Genomic DNA, 25,127 nt, shown 5'->3' with positions numbered 1-25,127 from the left:
AGCAGGGGTGGAATTAAGCCTCCCATTGCACAGCAGTTTGATCCGTTCCTGGTGTTACTATGAGTTTAATAAGAGACACATGAGCTTGTTACCGATACACTGTGGCTAATCAAGCTTGTATTAAAACCTGGAATGGGTAAAACTGCTATGCAATAGGAGGCTTATTTCCTTCCCTGATCCCAGATCCTTGTGCAGATCCAGAAAGGCAATGAGGGCTAAAGATCTGCTAATCAACCGGACGTGAAACAACAAAATCAGCGGCTGCAACTGAAAGGGAGTCTATTTGAATAAGTGTATGATTGAGATAAACATGAAACAATGGAATACTCTCTACCTTTCCAACGGTCACATCCACAGGAGTAATCATTATCACGAATATGCAAATGTGTCCAAACAATCAATTCAGGGGGGGGGAGGCCTGCTCTGACAATGCCCTGTTTAATATGTTAATCCTCTGTGCCACATTATGCTTTGTGACACACAGGAAAATGGCTCCTCATAACTTCTGATTGAAAGCCCAGGAGTGCAAGTCTTACAACAATGTTAAATGAAAAGGCAGAACTGCAATCTGTCAAGGCCATCGGTTTACAGAAGAGGAACGTAGTTGCTAACGGCAAATTCACTCATCTTTTAAAATGAACTGGATTTGCAGCAACATGCAAGGATTTTTAATAACCGAGGATAAATCACAGCACATTTTATTACTCATGCTAAGCCTGTCAGGACTGTGTCCTTAAACCTGCTAGACAAACCTTCAGTCTCTCAAACCCTGGCACTGCAGCACAAAACAGTCACTTTAAAAATGACATCTATTGGTCTGGATGTCAGCAAACTACAGGAAAGTACTTTAAACCCTTTTAACAGTGAAATGAAGTCAAGTTATCAATCTCTTAATGTATAGATAAGATGGTGGGGGGGGGGGGGTAATTTTAGATCCTCAGTATAACTAATAGATTGTGCGGGGGGGGGGGGGGGGGGGGGGGCATGCCTCAAACTATTATTACATTACTAGAATAAGAGACAACAGTACTGGCCATCTCTTTCAGCAAGTACTTCCTGTTGTATGTATTGCGCTGGCTTATCCACATCGACATGAAAACCCATCAATGAACGCGGCTATAAATAAACCCAAGCCCTGAAATTGCATTAATTATTGATCGCCAAGAGTTTTACAAAGTTGTCCTTCCTTCCTTTCTGCGTGGTTAAAAACTAAACTAGCTTACACTACTACAATCAGAAAAACAGAAATGAAAAAGTTTTCAATTTGACGGTGTTCTTTATATCTAGTTAGTTTAAGAATGGACATGGTTTTAGTTTTTTAAATCTGCTTTAGCCCTTCCTAGAGTCCAGTACTAGTAATATACAGAGTTGTTTATTATTCACTCCACCGCCTCTTCTATAAGCAAAGGGGATCTGTTTTCTGTTTTTATTACTCCATGCAACACACCAAAACAGAAAACTTACGCATTTCGTTATAATCTTTACAGGTTTGTTGCAATCTGTTTAGTGCGAAAATTAAAACAATTCCTCCTTAAAACGACAGCCTCGGCTCCTAGATTCAATTAAGAGCTGAGCACTGTTTATATTCAGCACGACGCTTCTCCCAGCGGAGGAAGCGATCCATTATCTTAGTATTGTCTGCTTTATTACTGCATGCATCAGTCCGATTGATAAATTAAACAAATACAATACAAAAATAAAATAAAATAAACTACTACCGGTACCCTACATTGTATAATATTAATCATGCAGCCCATCCAAATTGTGAAAAAAAAATACCCAATGCAAAGACATTTTTAAAGGCTCGTTTATTGTCAGATCAAAGGCATTTGTTGCAGCTGCTATTAAACCACCGATCATCGGTGTGTCTATTGTCCAATTAGATGTGTGTCAAGTAATGACAAGAACTGTAATTAATAATAAGCAATCTATTATATTTTGGCTCACTTGTATTATTGGGCCGTGGCTTGCTTCTCTCTGTGTATTTCTCTCTCCCTCTCTCTTTGTGCCGTTTTCGTTAAAAAAAATGTATTCTGGTTTCCTATTGCTAGGACTAACCTTGTCCATAAGTTTCCAGCATTTCTCTACGGTCTTCTTATCCACGGCCCCGGGTTGGTGGTGCGAGTGGAGGTGATGATGGGGCTGGAAAGCGTCCTTCATCAGCCCAATCAGCCCGCCGCCCTTCTTCAAATTCCCTGCCATGCCAGTAGTACTGCCACCGGCACTAGCGCCGGACCTCCAGAGCAGCGAGCCTGCTTGAGACAGACGCCCCGAGCTGTGTGACAGCGCCAGCCGAGAATCCAGCGGGGGATGGGGGGTCACCGGAGAAAAAGTCCCATAAATAAACTGAGATCGCCGTACCGAAGGGGGACACGAAGGGGGACTTAATGGAGCAGAGCGGCCGGACCCGCCCGATAAACAGTTATCCTCCTCGGCTCGGCTCGGAATAAATTCAGTTGTTTTTAATTATATATATTTATTTAACAGTCTCTCTCTCTCTCTCTCTCTCTCTCTCACGTCGTTTTTTTTTTTCACTGTCCTCCGAGAGAGAGAGAGGAAGTTTCTAAGTATCTCAGTGAACGAGAAAAACCGAAAAGCAGAATTGACGCCACTCACCAAACACTGCGTGTCCGTACGGAAATATATATATATATATATATATATTTACAATACTGAAAATGAAAAATAAGGAGAGGAGGAGGCGGCGGGTTAAAAATAAATAAATAAACACATTAGAATAAATTAACACCGCCTTTTTCTATCACCGTCCACCCCCTACGAGCCCCCGCGCACATCCTTTTCCGCTTCTCGAGCGCCTCCCCTCGCGAGCCCCGCCCTCGCTCTCTGCGTTACGTTGACGCTCTTACGTCGCGCATTTTTCTCTGCAGCGTTTACATCTCGGTATGTTTTCAAATGTTTCATTTCTGTCGTGGATAGCTGTCTGAAATGCTGTGATTAAAGAAAAACGCGTACAAACCTCTTCCTCGCACCACACTGTCTCAGCAAACCTAACATGCAGTAGGGGGCTTGTTCACAAAGAATTAACTCGCGAGTCGTTTGAAGAAACTTATTATTATAAACGAGTACAGTATTGAAATTGGTTTTTTTTTTTACTTTTTTTTTTTTAATACAACCAAAAACCACGTAAAACAATAAAATACACATAACACGTCTAACTCTTACAATATGAAATTAAGATAAGAAAAAAAACACACGCAGCGCCCTTGCACATGATCAGTGTCCACACTGTAAAACCGCGCACAGTTGCTTTGCAGTATGTGTCCGGTGCAACACTAGGGTTACCATATCGGCTCCAGATTAACCGGACGCTTTGAGACAGACCGGGATTTCAAAATTCCCCCTAAATTGAAAGTAATTCACGTATAAATGAGCTCCACCTTTGCTGAGATTAATCCTGCTGTGGTGGAATTGCTTGGGCGCAGCAAACAAGTCACACTGATCAGCTGCTTCTGATCAGATCTTAATGAACGAATAGCTAATTTATCGATAGAGCAACGAGATGATGATGCGATTGTATTTGCAGAATAATACGGGCGATTGAATTTTAACAAACAGAAAAAAATAGCGACTGGCTGCAATTCATTCTTAGTATAATACAATTATTTAACGCGCATGCGGGTATTTAATTACCATTCTTAATTGTAGCTAAGGATGGTTCATTTACACCTTCATTTATTTCAATTTAGGGGCAAGTTTGAAATCCCGTTCTGTCTCATAGCGTCCGGTTAACAAAAGGGAAGTAGCAGATCATTTTTAATGAAATTGATATTTAGGTTTTAAAATACTTCTGTGTGTAACACACGTCGCTATATTGGGTTTTACACATAAAAGTTGCAGCAGTTTTAAAATGCACCTCTCGCTTACTGCATAGTGACATATACTGAGCGGGGCGGGTATCCTGTCTTTCTGAAATACGCCACGGCCTTTCTGCACTCACCACAACCTAAACAAACACGCAATACACTTTTCATCTAAACATGAGATATAAGTAAAGCGTGTGTTCAAAACGTGTGCTACTCTGACTCCAAAGAAGCCACAGCCGGTTAAAACAGCGCCATTCCTTACAGTTTATGTTTTGGAGAAATATAACACGGAGTCCTGTCTCTTTAATTAAAAGCGCGACTGCGTTGCTACATGGCGTCTCTGGTTCCCTCGGCAACGAGAGACTCCGGTATCTTAGTAACAGTTATACCCGCCTTCTGTGATAGGTGATAGGTCTGCTACAGCCTCGAAGGTGTGTCCCTAGCACGGTGACTGGGTGCGTTGCCTTTCAATCACCAAGCGCTTTGTTTATTTAGGAGGGGGGGCGGGGGGGTTAGTTTGTTTCCTACGTGAGAAAGAAGTCATTGTAGACCACAGATTGTAATTTAAGGTAAGGTTTATATTTTGGGGATAAAGTTAATTTTCTCAAATACAGTATTTGTTTTTTCTAGGTGAAGGAATGCGATCAGAGTTAGAAATTGTCGAGATTGTATTTTCAGTAATTTTAGGATTTCCTTGCAGTAGCGTGTTTATATTTCTGACTCACACAGAGCAACGTACAGGTCACAGTGTGGCTAGCAGGAAGGAGGAAAAAGCATGAAGGTGCCCTTTGCAGCTTTGGGGACTGTAAACAAACTGGACTGTCAACAATGCCTTCTTCCCATCTCTAAATTGCAGCATGCAGTGAGCAGGCTCCAAGACATTATATTTTGTGTGGCATTGAATATCATTGCGGGGCACGCCTTTAAAAGGCATAATAGGTGTTTTAATTGACAGGTATCTCAAAAAGATCCTTGACAGGCATTATGGCTTGATTATAGACTGCTAAACCCTGTCTGGATAGCTGTCAAGTTGTTGTTTTTTTTTACTGTTGCTGTTTACTGTTTATTAATTGATTGTTGACAGGCAGGTGTATAGTGTCCTTGACAGGTACAACATGTTTTTTATCCTTGACAGGTCTGAGAATTTGCGGCCTGGAAAATGCCGCCTAAGAAAAGGGGAAAAGCAAAGGGGAAGAAAGGAAAGAGGAAGAAAACCTCTGATGGTAGATGTTCTGAGAGAGAGAGAGAGAGAGAGAGAGAGAGAGAGAGAGAGAGAGAGAGAGAATATAAACCCAGCACACAGATCTTACAGGAGTAGCAATCCTGTTATCCTTAGCTATGTGGGAGAGAAGACAGCTTCCTGTCGAGTGGAGGCGCCGCAGCCTTGCTCTCAAAGCAGCCCCTTGCGGAGGGGGGGTGGGGGGGGGGGGAGATCACGACTTATTCACCAACGCTTGGGGTTCATTTCTATCACTGTTGTCTGTGTTTCCTGTTCTCTGAAGGAAATGAATTGCAAGAGAAGTACAAGCGCAGCACTCTGGATGTGGCCGTGCTGAAGGAGCACCTCGGTGAGAGAACGATACACTCTTTCCATTGTTATTACAAAGTGAAGGGATCCTTACGTGCAGACATGCACGCACACTGCACAGAAATGCAATAGTCAGTAACTGCATGACTGTTACTGAGAGTCACGGCAATACAAAGAGGGGAGATGGGCAAGTCAGCCCAAGTTTTTAAAACTTTCTCACGTATTTAAGTGAAGGATTCCTTTCTTCTAACTTGACTGTTTATGTATTTTTTTGTCAGATGTACTAAAATCAGACAGAACCTTTAATATTATTTTAATATATGCATTCAGTACTGCATAGACCTATGTTGGAGAAACTTCACGGCATTAATAACCTGGAATTATTGATTATCAATTCACTGAATGAACTGTATACAACAGAAAGAAGTTGATTTTATCAGGTAGAACTGCAAGAAACTTAGTAGACAAATGTGCCTTCTTTAGTGCACATGTTTGCCTGCTTATTGGTTCCTTATAGTTTTTACCTTCAAAATTGTGATTGGTTGTTGAAGTGAGATGAGCAGATTGAGTTACTTGCTGTGCTGTGCTGTGCGTGTGTCGCCCCTCTCTGTAGCCCTGCGGAGGGATGTAGCGAGACAGGCCCAGGCCTGCAGTCACAGTCTGAAATCCAGACTGGCTGTCCTGGAGCAGGAGCTGGACGAGGAACGCGAGGACAAGAAGGATATCAACGCAGGTGAGCTGAGGGCAGTGAAGTGAATCTTAGTGAAGTGAAACTAGCCTTGCCACTGCTTGTTTCGCTTTAGAGCTACCTCAGCGTGAGCTCCAACGAAGGAATGGACCTTCAAATCCAAACAGCAATTGCATTGTTTTTAAAAGGGGTGTGCATTTCTCTGATTCATTCCTCCTCTCCCTGCCCGTCCCCAGACCTGACTCGACAGTACAAGTCCATGCAGATGGAGACGGGGGTGAGAGTTCATCAGCTGGAGATTGAGGTCAGCCGGCTACGCCAGCAGCTCGGTACGTTCTGAGCTACCAACAGCCGAGACGGAGATCACAGCTGAAACGCTGACTGAGCCCCACAGCCACTGCAACGGCACGACTAGATAAAAAGTTTCTCAATATATTCCACGGCATGAATACTTGTGTTAAGTTTCACTTTATAATGCATCTGTGTGTTTTTTATACACTGTATAATTCCCGTACGTGGTTTGATCATTCTAAAACTGAACTCCTGTATTCGTACCCCCCTTTCTCCAGCTCTGTGCCAGCAGGACCTGCAGGGCGAGCGAGAGGAGAGGCAGCGCACAGTGCAGGAGAAGGATGCCACCATCGCAGAGCTGCAGGGCAAGATCGACAACATGGAGACAGACTATGAGAGGATCCTGCATGTGAGTCAGCAAAGGGCCCAGACACTGTATTATTATTATTATTATTATTATTATTATTATTATTATTATTATTATTATTATTATGCAATGCAGGGTTCAAAGAAGGTGGCTGTTGAGAAGGTTGGTATGGATCGATGTTCTGCCCTTGAATCACCAGCACACTTTTGATGTATATATCCCCACCTGCAGGATGTAATGCTACATGACAACAAGACTAAACTTCACTGATCAAAAACCGTGTCCACAATTATGCTCTAGATGTTGGAGAACTGAAGACTTGTGTTTATTTCTGCTACGTGATCCCCCTGTGCCGCTACCCCCCCTAATTCTACCTCTCCCACTCCCCCTTCTCTCTCTCTCTCTCTCTCTCTCTCTCTCTCTCTCTCTCTCTCTCTCTCTCTCTGTCTAATTTTACCTCTCCCACTCCCCCCTTCAGGACACTCTTGACAGCCTCCTGTCCCGCCTGGCTGAGTCCAAACTGCGCTGGGTGGACGAGAGCACCGCGCTGCACTTCAACAACAAGGAGAGGCTGGCAGACTTTGGGCTCAACCCGCTGGACATCTGACCCCTCGCTGACCAGCGCATGGATGACCTGGGGCAGACAACGCAACACACGCAACCCCTAGGAAGGTTCATTGAGGTATCGGAAAACACATTGTGGTGAAGCACAGTGAAACACAGTACAAGAAAGGCAGGTATCCCCACAACGATTCTGACACAAGGTGCATTGATTATTAATGAGAAACTGCAACCATTGAGAACTTTGATAAGCTTTTCAAAGGGCTGCATGTAATGTAGTCTGTCCCCCCAACCCGTAACATGCAATGCACTTTAGTCTTTCAATGTACCTTGAGCAATATCACCCCCTGTTAGCACTGAGAGCACACAGCAGTTCAGGGTACCAGATCATGGGGTTCAAGAAACACAGCGATGCACCACGACTGTCTGCGAGAAGCTGAGAGGCTAGTGTCTGATCTTGTGTTTCAAAAATAAAAAACATATTGAGCTCTGCTTTTGTTGTTGTTTTTTTACGAAGGACAATGATAGTTATGGACGAGGTCTGTGGTTCTACTAATTTCAGAAAACCAGAACACATGCAGTTTTCACTAGCATGGAGTGAACACTAGATGTCTCTTTCAACCCAGAAATAAAAAAAGATTCACAGACCTCTGGATGTCTTTTTCTTTTAGCCTAATCTAAAATCTGTTCAGATCTCCTGCTGTAAATCGTGGTAAAAGCTAAGTTGAGTATGAAGAAAAGCATGTTTTAAAGAAAACTTTAGGAAGTGCATAGAATAATTATTGCAAACTCTGCGTGGTAAACTATGTAAGATCAGTCAGAAATACAACATAGAACAAATGCGGTCTTTCTTATCTGCAAGGGGCGTGTTGCTGGGGGACTCTACTGGTGTTTTCTTATGTTTTATTATGTGCTACAGCAGCGTCGGTGGAGGTGAAAGAGATTGAGAACGATAAAGGAATAACAAAGCGGTCCGTGCAGGGACAGGACTGAGCCGATAAGATCAGGGTGCACATTGAGATGCTGCTGAGCCAGCCTTGCAGAATAGGAACATGTGAGCGCTGTGACCAGTTATCCTGTGGTTTTGATGTTATCTTCTTCAGTGCAAGCCAGTCCGAGCTAAGAACGGTATGTTTTGGTAGATAGCATCATCTCATTTTACTGAGGCAAAAATCACATTTTTTTTCTAAAAAAACTGCATATCCTGTTTATGTTACGAAGGTGATAGTTCTCATCTTATAAAGCGATATAAGTCGCTAACTCTTTTTATCCAGTGACCCGCCTTGAATGATGTTTGAAATTTCATGACCTATGTTTTTTAAAACAAAACAATGGGATCAGATACAGATTCACTGGAGTCGGATCATAAAAAGATGTTGTGCTAATCGGATCTGGATTTATAATCTTTGATCCAATTCTGGAGCTACACGCGGCTTAACTAGGGAAACTGACCAACGAGAAGCAAACATGTCTGTGTGGCTCAAAGTTTCAATACCCCGACTGGCAAATTTCTATACAGCCTGAGATCAGGCAAATCAAAATAATAACAATATGAAAACATGTCGATTATGCCACTCTTAAAAAGTTGGCACATTATTTAAAAAATTTAGATATATTTTTGTACTTTTTTTTTTTTTAAATGTACCTAGCTGATTTTCACTGAGGCGGCCGCCTCTGCTTCCTCAATGTACGCTACGTCTCTGTCATGTCTAATTACATACTTGTGGTGATGTGCTCTACCACTGAACTCCAATAAAGACAGCTGCTGAAATCGGTTTCAGCCTCACAGAAACAAACAAAGAAACAAACTCAGCATGCCCTTACCAAGAATATATTTTAAAAAAAACCAAAAGATTGTACTTTTTACAAACAAACACAATGTGACATTTCCGTGGCTCAGACAGAAACACAATGAATATGAATTATTTGAATCATTCTTTACATTACTCATGATAGTTTTGGGACTGTGGTACTTTCTATATTTCCCACTGAGGTCCTTTCTACCATTCATCATCTGTAATCGCTTAATCCTATAGAGGGTCGCCCTCCTTTCTACCAGAGTTATTTAATTATTAAATATTATTATTTCAGCAGTGATATTTGTATTTCTCCAGTCCCTCAACCTTAACGCTAGGCCACATTGCCTCGCTCTTAGTCCTTTAGCTCAAACCACTAGGCCACACTATTTACCTCCCTGTCTCTCCGCTCTGACCATAACCTTGTTTAACTGTAGATTAGGGTGAATGAGAGCTCTTGAGTTTTTCTTGCTTGCTGGCTCTTTCCATTTGCCTGCTAGGTTTGTACTCAGTTGCTAATTGGAGTTGTGTTGTTCTGCTCTGCTGTTGCTGCGTTCTCTGGGGTTGCTCTACCACAGCATGAGCACCAGGCCTCCTCAAACTAGGGTACATGGGTTCATATATAGAGTCGGATTGTTCTGCATCAGCTTTCTTACCTGTAAAAAAACAAACAAAACAGATTGGTTCAGGCAATCCATTCATTCTGCTGCAGCCTGCAGCACTGATCAAGGTTAGAAGGACGGCACACTCATAGTGCAGTCGTATGCATAATAATAATGCAGCACACAAGGATGCAGCTCGCTGTCTGCTAAAGCACTCACCACATCTCTGCTGAGATTTGTGTGCGATGAACGCCAGGATGACGACGACAATGAGAATGGCCGCACTGCAAGGAACCGCGATCAGCAGCAGCTTGCTGTTGTTGCTTTCAGCACACAGAGGAATATCTGTAAAGAAGAAGAGCAGATTCATTTAGGAAGCTAACAGCAGGACAGTAATGTTGTGGAAGTCCAGCTGGGCTGGATGATGCAGTGAGTTCATTCAGAAGTGTCAGTCCAGTCCTCGGAGGTCTGCGGGTGTCGTTTAGGAGGAGATTAAGGGTGGGAGGGGCGTTTAGCATAACGTTGGCCCACTTAGGAACAATCTGGGGGAAGCATTTGCATAGCTTCCAGAAAAACCAATTGCTTTCTCAGTTCCGGTATGGGGAACATGTATTTTGCATATTGCATTTGCATGATATGGAATAAGCCAGCCCTCTAGAACTCCACCGTTTACATGCAACTCTGGAGAATTCCACCAGTATGCTACTTACTGCAAAAGGGACGTCTAGTATCCCGCATACTCAGGCATATACCACCTAGCCAGTGCGACAGACTCGGAAATACAGAATACGGCTGATCATATGGAGAATTTTCAGTTCATAAGGATTTTTTTTTATTCTACATACTCAAAAACACCTTCCTTTAAAATGCATGTAAATGTGGCTCTTACCACCAAAGGCTGCCTCCTCTGCGCTGACAGCGTTGCTGACCACGCAGGTGTAGACGGTGCAGTGGGGAGGTCCCGGGTTCGAGAGGGACAGATTGGGGGAGTTGTGGATGAGACTCCCATTCTGGTACCAGGAGAAGTTGAGGCTGGTCCCCTGCAAAGCTGAGCAGGAGAGGACCAGGCTGTGCATGGGGTCTTGAGGACGGGTGTGCCTGGTAATTGAAGGCACAGAAACGGGGACTGGGGGAAGAAGAGAGCCCATGTCATACACCCAGACTGCAATCAAGGATAAACAAAACAAGGGTAAAATAAAGAATGGATACCTTCCACAGTGAGGGTTACTTCTGTCTGTACCTCTGCCCCCTTCATGTCAGAGACCACCACTTTATACAGTCCTGCATCAGACAGGCTGAGATTGCAGAGCTCCAGAGACCCATTGAAGTAGTGGGCCCGGCCCTGGTACTGTGGCAGCGGAACCGGAGGACCACCGTTCAGGTCGTAGCGCAGGACCCGGCGTGTGTCTGTTCCCTGTTTCACACTCCACATGACGGATTGGGGGGAATCCACTGGAGAGCTCATCGTGATGCGTACCCCCAGACTGACCGCATCCCCAACCCGGGCAAACACCTGGGGTCTCTCCGCTGTCACCTTCACTGAGACGGAGCCCCCTGGACAGAGAGAAGGCAGGAGTATGCATATTACACGTGTAATACTACAGCACTGACTTGTGAGTGCATTGGGGTGCTCATTGCCACTGTGGTGTCGTTCTTCCTTTAGGGTATGAATGAGCGCTTACTCTAGAGTGTTCCGTGACGTATGTTTGAGAACCGTGGGGGTTTAGTTACAAAATGACGGTAATGTGTCCTGAATAGATGGATCTCAAGATATGGCAGGTCTGCATTCAAACGTCTGAACCATTCCGTATTATATCATGTGGTAGACCATATCTCTGACAGGAAATCCACAGTGTGACAGTGTGAACGGGAAGCCAGTGGAAAACATGGTAGACTATTCAACACACCTGATTGACATCACACTGACAGGAAACAGTGGGCAACAGTGGGCAATAACAACGAGTTATTTAAAGAGCGACTGTTTTTATGAATAAAATTAAGGCCAACACTTTTTTCTGAGTGGCATAAATATGTCTTGTTTTTTTTACTGAAGCAGAAAACTACCAAGTCTCAAAAAAACATACCTATGAAATATGATCTCAAACAACAGTCTAATGATAGATACACACACAGCATGGCATAGCTACTGACTGTTTATTGTCTAAACTTCAGCACATGGTTAATTGCATATTAATTAAACACTTATTTAAATAAAGTGTTACCAGAGTTTTAAATTCATTAAAAAAAAAGTTCTAGACCTCAAGAGAACAGCAACATTTACCTCTCCAAACACGCACGTTGAATGTTCTGCCCCACCTGTCTAAGAGTAAAGTGCAGTAAAGCACAGTGACAGCATAGACGCAAAGGCTATTATGGAACAGTAGCTACACAGAAAGGGTCCTGAATGGAAAAGCCGAGATAGTTTCCTGGGTTTTCATTCCAGCCGTCACACATTCGACAATAAGACATCCGACATCAAAAGTCTGAAATATACCATTAGGATATAGAACCAGTTTATTAGGGAACTATCAGCAGAAAACAGCATTTCCAGTAACACAGCAGACAGGAACACAGTGGTACATGGTCATGCTACAGTCATCAGATAACGAGAAATAAGCTCAGAACAGCTAATGGGGCAGTATGCATCACAGACCATGATTGCTGCAGTGGTTGGCTTTCGTTTCCTGTTTGCAACTGCAAGCAGATTATGCAACTTTGATTTTATTTTTCTTTTAGGTCATGATTTGTTTTTATTTATTTACTTATTTTAGATGTATTGTAATCCACATTGCAAAAGCTTGACACAATTCAGAACCAATATCACTTTAGCTGGGGAAAAAACAAACAAATGATAAACCCATGCAATAAAACATATAGATGAGTATGGAGCAACGTGCATTTAGATGCAGCTACAGAAGAATAAAGAACATTAACGGGCCACAAAATAAATGAGTTGCAGGAAGGAGCAGTTGGGTTAATTCTTGCTGGTTTTATCATGTTTCGATTATTTTATTCTTGTCAGAAAAATACAGGGCACACTTATCACTTGTTTCAGAACTGGACGTTGACTTTTAACATACAGAATGAGCTTTTGACCTCAAAAACCCACGAGATTCCATGAGTGGCAGCACTGTTTCTGTGACCACGGTGACCAGCGATTACCCCAAACCGATCCTGGACCCCATGATGTCTCGTACATATTAATATTTTATTTTAGCTAAACTTCCATTTTAAAAGCTCAGCAGTGGTGTCAGGGTGCAGCAGTCAAAAAGCTCCCCGTGGGTTTTTTTTTTGTTCCCCTATCCAACTTCCTCATGGAAGAGCTTACGAATCAGAGGAAGGGTTTCTTTTTAAATGCTTCTGACCACTGTTCACATGAACTGAAACGTTTCGTAAAGCCTGACCATGAAAAAAAAGTAGTTTTGGGGGGGTTTGAAAAAAATGTGAAATAAATACGTGTGCGTGCGTGCGTGCGTGCGTGCGTGCGTGCGTGCGTGTGTGTGCCTGTGCGTGGGCGTTTGTGTGTGTGGCTTTATCAGTCATGTTTCCCGGAACATCACAAGCTCTTTATAAAAAGTGACTGTGTATCTGCTCTTAAAACTCTTGTTCAAAGAAGCAAAGCTAGGGCCCCCACCTGCTCATCTTTCAATCTGTCAAACCACTCGGTGTAGCGCTGATGGGAGCCACTCTGTGCAAAACCACAGCCAAACACCAACCCCAAGGGAAATTACCGGAAAGTGTATTTTCTGTGTGTTGAGATGCTTTTAATTAAATGAACCCAGTTGTGCCCTTGTGTAAACAACAAGCCACTATCTGCAGCAGCAGAGCCACAGTGAAAACAGAGAAGAGGCGTGAATGGCATGCTGTGTGCAGCACTTCAAAATGAGCCCCTTATATTTTTATACATTTCATATTGTTATCCTTTGATATTTATGTGAGGCAATGGTTCTGCACTAAGGGGCAATGGCAGGGCAGGATTAGCTGCTATGGTGCATGAATACTATCATGTTATATTTTCATATTTTTTGTTGCCAAGAAGCAATTGAAAGAAAGTAGATATTTAGCCGAATGTTTGGTTAAAGACAGTTTTTGTTTTTTTAAAGCCCGTTTTGATTAATTAAATCAAGTTTGCAGTTCTGGTCTTTTAGAGAGTGTTTAGTGGTTTATTCTCAAAACAGATTCTTCTTAAACAGAATGCTGTTACATTAATTACTGTAACATTAATATTGATTTTTTTTTTGGTTACTAAACTTTTTCTCATTATTATTTTCAGATACACAATTGTTTCTAAGACATGAGCAATGCAGAAATAATATGCAGGTGCAGCTAATGATTGATTGTGTAACATCTAATACAGATTTCATACATATTTGTTTGCATGACATTGTTCTAGATTGTTTTTAATGAAACCATCCTTTAAGTAACTCATGAATAGCTTTGTGAATAGCGCTTGTAAGGTGTATTTAAAATGTTAGGAGCAATTTAAAAAAAAGATCATTTATTAAGGCAGTTGTGATGTATTTGGTATGACGATTTTATTTTTATTTTGTGTTATTATTTATTTTGTAATTGCTTTGGCAATACTTTTGATGTAGTCATGCCAATAGAGCATCTTTGAATTGAACTGAATTGAATATTGTGCAATACTGAAACTGGGAATGAAACTGTTATCAAACTGAACTTCAATAAATTAATTTAGCTTTTAATTTTTTTAGAAATGACATCTTATACTTACTAGTATATGTAACTAATTAATTAATTCATTAAAATAATAATACATGTATTTATTAATTGACCAGCTGATATAATAATTAACAACAAACAAACACAAATATATATTTTGAATAAATCAACATCATTTTCTACCCAAATACATTGAATTCAAATCATGAACTCCTCTCCTTGCACCGAGGTGATTAGTCCAGACCCTGGCCAGCACCAGTGGCAGGATTGTTTGTTTGCAAGCTTGATAATTGTGGATTATTATTATTATTATTATTATTATTATTATTATTATTATTATTATTATTTCTTAGCACTCAAGGAACAATTCCCCAATGCTTTTGATGTGGCGTCCCATAGCAAACTCACCGGCAGTGTGTGTGTGTGTGTGTGTGTCTAATCATCGTGCAATATGTTTGAGCCCCCCTGCACTTTTAAATAAAACGAGAGTGTTTACTAAACAATATGTTTTATAACAAGTAGACCAATAGTAACCGTATGTAATGATAAGCGATCTGAAAAGCAGTTTCAGTATCATACACTTACAAATGTTACATGCGTTAACAATGTCATTCTAGTTATAAAGTTATAGTGCATTTGCAGTGTAATTCTAGTATATAGCTGTGATGCATTTGCAGTGTAATTCTAGTATATAGCTGTGATGCATTTGCAATGTAATTCTAGTATATAGCTGTGATGCATTTACAGTGTAATTCTAGTATATAGCTGTGATGCATTTGCAATGTAATTCTAGTATATAGCTGTGATGCATTTGCAATGTAATTCTAGTATATAGCTGAGATGCATTTGCAATGTAATTCTAGTATATAGCTGTGATGCATTTGCAGTGTAATTCTAGTATATAGCTGTGATGCATTTGCAATGTAATTCTAGTATATAGCTGTGATGCATTTGCAGTGTAATTCTAGTATATAGCTGTGATGCATTTGCAATGTAATTCTAGTATATAGTTATAATTAATGTACAGTGTAATTCTAGTTATATAGTAGTGCATTTGCAATGTAATTCTAGTATATAGCTGTGATGCATTTGCAATGTAATTCTAGTATATAGTTATAATTAATGTACAGTGTAATTCTAGTTATATAGTAGTGCATTTGCAATGTAATTCTAGTATATAGTTATAATTAATTTGCAGTGTAATTCTAGTTATATAGTAGTGCATTTGCAGTGTAATTCTAGCTATATAGTTATAATTAATGTACAGTGTAATTCTAGTTATATAGTAGTGCATTTGCAATGTAATTCTAGTATATAGTTATAATTAATTTGCAGTGTAATTCTAGTTATATAGTAGTGCATTTGCAGTGTAATTCTAGCTATATAGTTATAATTAATTTACAGTGTAATTCTAGTTATATAGTAGTGCATTTGCAGTGTAATTCTAGTATATAGCTGTGATGCATTTGCAATGTAATTCTAGTATATAGCTGTGATGCATTTGCAATGTAATTCTAGTATATAGCTGTGATGCATTTGCAGTGTAATTCTAGTATATAGTTATAATTAATTTACAGTGTAATTCTAGTTATATAGTAATGCTTTACAGTGTAATTCTAGTATATAGCTGTGATGCATTTGCAGTGTAATTCTCGCATATAGTTAATAACATATAATGCCTTTGCAGTGTCATTCTAGTATAGTTATAATGCATCTACTATGTAATTCTAGTTATAGTGAATTTCCAATGTAATTGAAGTCACATAGTTCTGGTGAATTTTCAGTGGAATTCTAGATATACAGTTCTATAGTTCTATTTGAGTGCTATTCTATTACATCGAGTTCCGCTGTGGTGCTCCTTCTATACTGTGAACAGAATTAGTTTTGGGGGGTCTTGCTGGCTGCCCCTTTGCTGTGGGTCCAGCGCATTACACAATGGATCATAACACATTTAAACAGCATTTCTGGAAACTATGAGAAATGTGTATGTGAAAACCTGTACAGCCTACAGCAAGTTCAGCTTCAAACAGGTACATGTAATACAACTATTATAACAAAGTGCCTGTGTTTAAAGAGATCTGTCACACACACACACACACACACACACACACACACACACACACACAGCTGCAGCAGAGTTATTCCAAATGATCCTCCTTAAAAAGAATTCAAAGGCTACGAGAACGCTGGGGATAATTCTGCAATGACAGCTCTTTGAATGTACAGAGGTGTTCCTGTTTTATGAATTTCTGGGCACTGATATTATTTGGTTAAAACACCCAGTTAAAATTGCACATGATTTTTTTAAATAATAACCACCATAATCTAAAAACATAAACTATACAGCGCTAAGTCATGTTTTGATTTCTTTTGAAATAACTACAGCTAATGGTGCTTGTTCTGAACGCTTTGTGAGTGCTGTTCATCAATGAATATGATGCAGGCTCTTGATTGTTCTTACCTATCATCCAGAGAGCAGAGCAGAGGAGCCACAGTGAGACGGGGTTCCTGGTTCTGCTGGGAGACATACTGGAGTCCAGTTGAGGTGTTAGTGGCAGAGAGAGGACTGGGATGTGATTCAGACTAGCAGGCAGGCGGGCAGGCAGAGGGCACAGTGTTCTGAGTCACAGCCCTCATACGCGGAGCTCTGTACAGCAATAGTGAGAAACCACACAGCAACACTCAGGAAGCTGCCGGTACACTTTGGGTTTGCAGTGGAGGGGCTGAGAATCAGGGCACAGAAACAATAGCAACAAAACAACAGTTCAAGATAACTCAGCAACCTCACCCCAATAATGCGATAACACTCACAACCTTGACAGAGCCCATCTATCTCTCAATCTCCCACATACTCTATCTATTCCCTGATATCTGTACCGTATTATCACTAATACGAGCTCATATGCCTAAATATGAGGCTGCGCTTATGCACAGTATCAGGCAAATGTACTAAACTTTGTGAAGGTTGAAGCAAGACTCAAAACTTAAACTGCATATCCCAGTAACCCACACAGCCTACCTCAGTGGGGCTCTGGGAGGAAGGCTCTTTTGCTCGATCATGGAAACTGACCTTTACCGCAGACAGGAAGTGGTCTAGTACCAGGAAGAGGAAGTGGATTTTTTCTTTTTGCTACAGCGCAATGCTTGGAAAATATCCCCCAGTGATGTAAAAAAAAAAAAAACACCAAAAAAAAAAGGAAACAACAATACAACGTCTTTAACACGACTATAAAGAGACCAGAGATTATAATTATGCCAATGAAAGGTAAGGTATGGATTTTAGGGGTTAACGCTTCTTGAAGAAACCTGAAGTTCTCTGATCAGCAGGTAGGGGGAGACAGAGAGCTAGAGACACAGCGGCAGAACACTGTGGTGAAGCGACTTGGACACTTTCAAATGCTGGCTGAACGAAACCAACTAATACACGCTGGCTGGCCCAACCCACCTCACTGAACAGCTGAAGGCCAGACAGTTACAGAGGAGTCATGCAAGTACGTTCACTGAAGGAGAAAAAAACTTCAGAACAGAATTTCAGCCGATTCAGACGAGGCTAAAGATGCACATACCAATCTCCATGGGGCCCTATGTAGAAGGGAGTGCAAAAGGAAATATTCTGAAAGAAACAAGCTAGCTACAGAAAGTAGAAGGGATGTTTAATGGCCATTCTGGGTCGTTCCTTGCGAGTTGCACGCCTTTGGAAGTATCTCTTGTCATTTGGCTTATGAATTTGGCCTTTAGTGTTGAATGGGCGTCGATATACCACAAGTCTCTGCTTGTTAACGCCTGTGTAATCGACCCAGGAGCCCTCCCATGTGCTTGGGTTGAACCCGATGATGCTCTTTGTTTTAACGCACTGCAATAGGCGTTGGCTGGCAGACAGGAACACATTGAAGCAGTTCTAAACCACTGCTGTTTCACAGGCCGAGCGGTTTCATTAAGACACCTCTGGGTTTCTCATCTATAGGTTTGCAGTGGCTTGCCATGCTCTGCATTGATTTCAAAGCACTGCCCCTCCCTTATAAGGCTGACAGAATGCTGAGTCTGCCAGTGTTTCTAAATCTAAGCTCAAAACACAATCTCTTTGGTTAGTCATTTCACTGGCTAGCAGTCTGGAGCTCTTTTGGCTTGCTGTGTATTTTTGTGAAGCACTCTGAGATGCTTGCAGATGAAGGATGCTGCACACATGACAGTGGTACGGTACATGCACTGGGAGTCTGTGTATTGAGTTCGAGGGGAAGTGGGAGGGCTTGAAGGGGTTAAATGTTTCGCTCATTTGCTTACGTTGAAAAAAGAAATCTGGTGATACTGGCAGTACCAGTAATAATGACATTCCACCCTGATAACACACCTTCCTCGGAATGCCTGTCCTGTGACACAAACATTCAGAGCAAAACAGCAGCTTGGTCCTCAGTGAAGAAGGGGCGGGTCTTGCTGTCTGAATCAGATCGTTTTCATTTGAACTCATTTTCAAAGCTTCCCTTATAAAAGACTGGCCTGGCATAAAACACCAACAAATCAGACTTAAGAAATACTAAAAGAAAGACTTCTAATCAAAAGTCATCGGTCTTTGATTTATTTATTTTTTCTTAACACTGTTGAGAGTTTTATAGTTATGGGTGAACACAGAACTTTGACACAATACAGCACAGAACTGTGACACAATACAGCACAGAACTTTGACACAATACAGCACAGAACTGTGACACAATACAGCACAGAACTTTGACACAATACAGCACAGAACTTTGACACAATACAGCACAGAACTGTGACACAATACAGCACAGAACTGTGACACAATACAGCACAGAACTTTGACACAATACAACACAGAACGTTGACACAATACAGCACAGAACTTTGACACAATACAGCACAGAAGCCCACCATCTTCACTTCATCTCATTCTATACACTGCAGTGTAAATCACGATGCTGAGACATCCCGTAGCGCTAAACACAGCAATGAGAGATCGCACTTCATTTTTACACACGTGCTACAGCGGAGAAGTGCAGGAACCTGTGGTAAAGAATAAGTGTGTGTACCGAGTTTCATGACAATTCACAAATATGTACAGCATACACATTGACATAAAGATGTGTCCGACACAGACGAATTAGACACCTGCAGAAAAATCAAACCCATGTACATATGGTTGTGTTGTATGTATGTATGTATGTATGTATGTATGTATGTATATGTTTGTTTGTTTATTGTTTCACTGAAACACACACATACAGACACACACACACACACACACACACACACACAGCCAGAGACACACACACAAAACAAGGCAATCCCAAAGCTAAACTGCACAAACAAGCAGGTACTTCGGCTGCCCATCTCCTCGGACATGTTGTAATGTGGACAAACCCACTTCAGAGAGGCAGGAGTGAGCCAGCTGGCTCTGTGCCATCCTCTTCAAACCAAGAGCAGCCACCCGACCTGCCAGTGTAACTCTGGGCTCGCAGAATGAACCCCTGGCTTGTTTGGAGTCCGAATGGGCTTGGCACATTACCGTGAGCAAACCGCGGGTAATGAAATCCTGGAACGGAAGAGGAGAATCGCTGTTTTAAAGAATTTGTTTTACAGGGAGCATGCAGCCATGCTAACTGTGCGTTTCTACAGACCAGTTCTTGTGTGATACTCCCACCCCTCCCTCCCTCCCTGCCGTTTACTCATAAATTATAGAAATACCAGAAACACTGCTTAATACAATCAACTACATATACAGCAATCAAAAACTGCATCTCCTTTGCAGTTCAGTGCAAAACCTACCTCTTTATTGAAGCACTTTGCGAAATGAAGGTGTACAATCCTGATCTCATTAGGAGGCTTTCACGGTTTCTAGATTTCACTGACAACACAAAATACATGAATTGTAATGCTAAATGTGGCATACTGTACCTGAAGGAATTTTAAAATGCCATGTCTAAGTTCTGCTGAGATTCTCTTTGGACGCTGTGTTCAGCAGACCTGCTCGTCTGAGACTCCCCTAAATCTGAGAACCACGACTGTGGGGTTGATTGTGGTACCCCTACCCTGGGGAGCTATGGGAGCAAGCAGCACTGCAGGAGATATACTCTGTTAGAGGGTCTTATCTCTGGTGTGAATTGTGCTCTGTCGTACACTGTGTGTTTCTAAGCGTTCCGTGGCTGTGTCAGGGTCTGTCAACGCTGGGTATAGTATTTGTTTTAGCATTGGTTTGTTTAGAACGTTTTGTGGTTTAAACATTTCAAATGCTTTGTCGTTGACGCTCTTGGGAGCGAGATCTCTCAGCGATATTGGAAGTGCAGTTGCTGCTAACAGCTTCCAATGGAGATGTGAGTTATAATGATCCTTTGTAGTGCTCAGGAAGTAAATCGTACCAATTCACATAGAGGTTTCTACCTACTGGGACCTCACTGGTGAGTTTCAGGGCAGAATCCACCTGGACTGGTTAGACTGGATTCCAGCTGGTGGAGGGGGGGGGGGGGGGGGGAGAGAGAAACGCACCCTCATTCTTCAGATTCCAGAAGAGTAACTAATAATCAAAGACTTCTCTGAGAGAATCAGTCCCAGTCACACGCTGGGCCCTGGCCTCCATTATTCCGCTCAGCCTAGTATGACAGTTGATATGCCCCTTTCCACCCTCTCCCCATTTTCAAGAGGTAGAATTACACAGCGGTGTAAAGACGGGCCAGGCTTGTCAGTGACTGGCCAGCTGAGAGGACTGGAATCCTGAGCTTAAGACTGAAATCATCCTAACCTTAACCCTAACCCTAACCCTAACCCTAACCCTAACGGAAAGAATGGAGTTATAAATCATTTGTTCAAAAGAAAGAATGAGGTTTACTGATACCGCCCTCTGAAAAAAAAAAAAAAAAAAGTTCTTCCCGATAGTCAATGCTGATTCAGATCTAAGACTTTGCAGCACATCGCTCTGTTACTGCTCACTGCAGACAGGTGTTTTCTCGTCAAACCTGTTTCTACCTCGCTGTCGGGGTTCTTATGAAATGTACCTGGGTTGGGCGTCTCTGCTGCGCCGCTGATTGGTCGATCCGCGACAGGTGAAGCGGACTCGGGCAGGATAATCTGGTATTCTGGGCTGTGGGAGTTTAGTCGATACTGAGGAGCGCATAACCCGAACCCAAACTTCTGCCTTTTTCACCGTGATCTGACAGCGGAAATCGAGAGCTATAACCGGACGAAAATGAGGAGTGTCCTCGTCACAACTGCCCTTCTGGTGCTCTGCACCTTGGCAAAAGCAAGTATGGAATTAGAAAGGAAAAGTTTATGAATAATAATAATAATAATAATAATAATAATAAGCAACACATTTAGTAATTGAGTTTAGAGAAAAAACGAAAGGGTTAATGAATAATTGTATACATTTGTATTTATGTATTTATTTGAAATGTTAGTATCCAATGTGTTTTTTAGGATTATTATTTAGTAGAAAATATATACTGGATGTCATTCTTAAAAATAAGACCTTTTAACTCGTGTTAAAAGTTCCATTTGTCGTCACCAATGCGGGGCCCAATTAAAAATGAGTTTGATGTACCGCATATAACCGATTCTTTAGCCTGGGTAATTATAACAAAATACTGGATGTAGGTTTGCGGTGAATTTTTTTTAAATTATATTCTTGCAATTAGGTGTAAAAAAATGGTTTTGTCAAAAAAAAAAAAAGTCATTAAAATTGAAATCTCCAGATAAAACGTTGTCTGGAGATTTCTATTTTAATGACAACAATTTGAGGGCGCACTCTGGTGGCGACATTGAAACATTACACTACTGAGTAGTTGAAAGAATATATACACACACACACACATTAAAACATCGACATTTTATTTAAGACAGTTCCTTGCTTTTTTAACAGCAGAATAGAACCTTAATCCAATATATTATTTTATTTTGTAGTATTCATTACAACCCCCTTTTTTAAAATTACACATACAATATTGCCACTTTAAGTAATTGCACTTAATTGCAAACATCATTTAAGGTCAGAGAAAGTTAAAATCGTGTTTTTAAAAAGCAGGAAAATGAAATCTGTTGCCTTACGTAAATGATAAGGAGGTGTGTGCGGTTAATAGAGCACTGCCCCTAACAACACCTGTACTTTTGTTTTCTCCAGCGGACTTCTGGGTCACATTGCTTTCTGGAGATAAGATGATCACCGGTATACTATCAAACTCCGTGATCCTCACTCTGCCCCCCTGCAAATTCGCAGGCCAGCAGGTCAACTTGGAGTGGGCTGACACTAACGGAACGAGCTGTAAGTCAGACACTTTTTTTTGAATGTTCGTGTTATCTTGGAAACGCCCGGTTTGACCACTAGGGGCCGCTGAAGGGTGATGATGAATAGCTGAACAGTCCACTGTGGGTCACAGGTGTGGTATTAAAATTCAGTGCCCCCTACTCGTTGAGCTATATTTTTCCAGTCACTACACGTGCTCTGCTGATTTTGCGCAGCGGCTGCCATCGATCAGCAGCTCCTGAGATAAACACGCAACGTACTACATATGTTTTTAATACTGTACCAAAAATACACAACGTAGCATTGAAAGAGTAAGATGAAAAACACGTAAGTTGAACAGTTATTCTATTACAAACGACTTATTTAAGAAGGCTAAAAGTGACGACAGCGATAGTGCATCAACTAGGACTGTGGGCACAAACACAAACAAATCCGCTCACACTTTAAAGTAACGCATCCTGACAAGACACAGACACTTTGTGGAAATACTTGTAGAAATTAGAGAAATGCATGACCTGTTATATGTGTTACTAGAAGTTCAGCATACAAATGCAATTTGTATAATAATTGTTGTTTAAGAAAAGCAATATTTAGGGTTACTCCACTGTGTATCAGGGCCCTTTGGAGACATGTCTATGTAACTGTTTGCATTTCTCAAGCAGCAACTCTCACAAACGCGTTCGTGGTGCCAGGGTGCCAGTTCAAGAGAGCTGTGATTCAAGCATCCGACAGCAACCCACAGTTCACAGTGACCAGAGACCTGGGCTACCAGCTCACTGGACTGACACCAGGACACACCTATAAGTAAGTTACTGGGACAGGTGTTATCCAAACCTCTCCACTGTCAGAAATATTGAGGTTAGCTGCAGTGTTTATATACCAGGATGTGTGGGGTTCTCCTGGTAAAGGCACAGCCGTCTGGTGTGCAGGGTGTCATACAGTCAGGGGAGCGTCCTGGCTGTGCCAGGTCAGCGGTCTTCACTGGGTATTCCGGAGGGAGCTTCACATTGGCTGTGGCGCTCCTGCGGATTAGGAAGGCCAAACTGGCAGGGACTGTTTCTCCTCATCGCGCTTGAGCGCACCCTACTGGCCAGACGCCTAGTGAGCTCAGAGCAGACGCCTGTAGGGCTGGCCTTTGTCCTCCAGAGGCCGGTAGTTCGCTGACATCCGCTCTCTAGTTCCTGGGTGTAGAAGAGGAAGCTGGCTCGCTCGTGGGATCCGAGGACGCTCACTGAACCTTCAGTTCTCCTGAGCTGTGCACGGGATCCTGCAATGCCCCAGAGTATATTTTTATAACAGTTAAATAAGGGCAATTAAACAGTAAAGATAACCTTAATGTGGACTCCCTGTCACCTTGGAAGAGGTGTTTAATTATTTATTTAATTGTATTTTACTTTCTTCAGCTTGCAATATGTAATCCCAGCGACACAAGACAGGAGCAACGTTGTGGTGGCCGGTACCAGACAAGGTAAGCCTTGAGCGCGGTTCAAATGCTGTACGCACAGCGACACCATGTGTCTGCTTTAACCCTTTCATGCACAGCTACCTCATATGGGGACGGACACAAAAAACCTCTCCTTTCTTTATATGGGGATGGATATAGCCTCATACAGGGATGGAAATAAGACTCCCATTGCATAGCAGTTTGATTCATTCCTGCGTTTACTATGAGTTTAATGAGGCACACCTGAGCTTGTTACCTGTTCTCTGTGGCTAATGAAGCTGGTAGTGGCAGTGAGCAGCGAGAGGAAAAACAATTACCCATCTCTCCCTGTGTGTCTGAAGCTCGGATGGATGTGTTGAAATGAGTTGGCAACTGGCTGCCTGTTCATTGTGTCCTTGTCTCCTCCCCTAACAGTGCAAGACTACAACTCGATCAACGGTGGTCTGGCAGCCCGGTCCGGGGGTATGATCGTCATCACCGTCCTGCTGTCCATCGCCATGTGCGTGCTCATTGTTGGGCTGATTGTGGCTGCCGTTTTGGGCCGACGCAAGTAGACATGAACGGCCACAAGACCAGCTACCAGAGCTTTAAAAACACGCTTTCTTAACTTCCGTGTGCATGACAGCATCCCTCGTGTTTTAGATCTTTTTCTTTCCCGTTGTGGAGCCATTTGAACTTGCCTGCATTCCTGCAAGGCAGTGCATTCAGGCCAGTGTGTGTAACTGCCCCTCAGAAGTGTTTTTGATGGGCTGAACTGTAATATATCGCTAGCTTGTAGCATGATGGCAGCCCCTGTCCTAGCCTGACTACAGCTGTAGTGTGCATGTCTGTTACCCTGTGCTCTTTGTTTTGTTCTGAATTGTTATTTTAATAAAAACGTATAAAGTGTCACTATTTGTCTCGTGTGTGTTCATTTAGATCAGGGGTCTCCAATCCTGGTCCTGGAGGGCCGCTGTCCCTCCTAGTTTTTGTTCCAACTGTACCTTAAATTAATTAATTGGACCAATTATGCTTCTAATAAGCACTTAATTGGTCCGATTAAGTAATTTAGGGTATAGTTGGAACAAAAATCAGGAGGGACACCAACCCTCCTGG

At 42.0% G+C, this 25,127-nt stretch overlaps 4 protein-coding genes across 6 annotated transcripts in view; 2 read left to right on the top strand and 2 right to left on the bottom strand.

The window, feature by feature from the left end:
• Nucleotides 1-2,610, bottom strand: part of LOC117397057 (E3 ubiquitin-protein ligase CBL) — a 28,893-nt gene extending 26,283 nt beyond the window's left edge. For both annotated transcript variants that reach the window (XM_033995564.3, XM_033995565.3), the window contains exon 1: nt 2,059-2,610. In XM_033995564.3, the coding sequence (XP_033851455.2) occupies nt 2,059-2,202 (144 nt within the window). In that variant the 5' untranslated portion in view covers nt 2,203-2,610. The remainder of the gene's footprint in view (nt 1-2,058) is intronic.
• A 1,720-nt stretch (nt 2,611-4,330) lies between these two features.
• On the top strand, nt 4,331-7,751 carry LOC131708103 (coiled-coil domain-containing protein 153-like). The gene is made up of 7 exons (XM_059010229.1): nt 4,331-4,393; nt 4,960-5,047; nt 5,327-5,392; nt 5,966-6,085; nt 6,277-6,369; nt 6,610-6,740; nt 7,177-7,751. The coding sequence occupies exons 2-7, from the start codon at nt 4,984-4,986 to the stop codon at nt 7,303-7,305; spliced, it is 603 nt and encodes a 200-aa protein (XP_058866212.1). The 5' UTR covers nt 4,331-4,393; nt 4,960-4,983; the 3' UTR covers nt 7,306-7,751.
• Nucleotides 7,752-9,113: 1,362 nt separating this feature from the next.
• LOC117966509 (carcinoembryonic antigen-related cell adhesion molecule 6-like) lies at nt 9,114-16,996 on the bottom strand. The gene is made up of 5 exons (XM_034912632.2): nt 16,802-16,996; nt 10,867-11,211; nt 10,547-10,783; nt 9,877-10,002; nt 9,114-9,711 (listed from the first exon to the last, which is right to left on the bottom strand). Exons 1-5 carry the CDS (start codon nt 16,866-16,868, stop codon nt 9,494-9,496), a joined length of 993 nt encoding a protein of 330 aa, XP_034768523.2. The 5' UTR covers nt 16,869-16,996; the 3' UTR covers nt 9,114-9,493.
• Nucleotides 16,997-21,345: 4,349 nt separating this feature from the next.
• Nucleotides 21,346-24,923, top strand: LOC117962477 (uroplakin-2-like). 2 transcript variants are annotated; one of them, XM_034913135.2, is made up of 5 exons: nt 21,346-21,593; nt 22,466-22,606; nt 23,248-23,392; nt 23,992-24,056; nt 24,447-24,923. In XM_034913135.2, the coding sequence occupies exons 1-5, from the start codon at nt 21,536-21,538 to the stop codon at nt 24,584-24,586; spliced, it is 549 nt and encodes a 182-aa protein (XP_034769026.2). In that variant the 5' UTR covers nt 21,346-21,535; the 3' UTR covers nt 24,587-24,923. The 2 variants fall into 2 exon arrangements, with proteins under 2 accessions (XP_034769026.2, XP_034769028.2); XM_034913137.2 differs by having other exon boundaries at nt 21,382-21,593; nt 23,251-23,392.
• The last annotated feature ends 204 nt before the right edge of the window (nt 24,924-25,127 follow it).

Source organism: Acipenser ruthenus, chromosome 40 (genome assembly GCF_902713425.1).
Source record: "Acipenser ruthenus chromosome 40, fAciRut3.2 maternal haplotype, whole genome shotgun sequence".
NCBI lineage: Eukaryota > Metazoa > Chordata > Actinopteri > Acipenseriformes > Acipenseridae > Acipenser > Acipenser ruthenus.
This window is presented reverse-complemented; position numbering and strand designations above follow the sequence as displayed.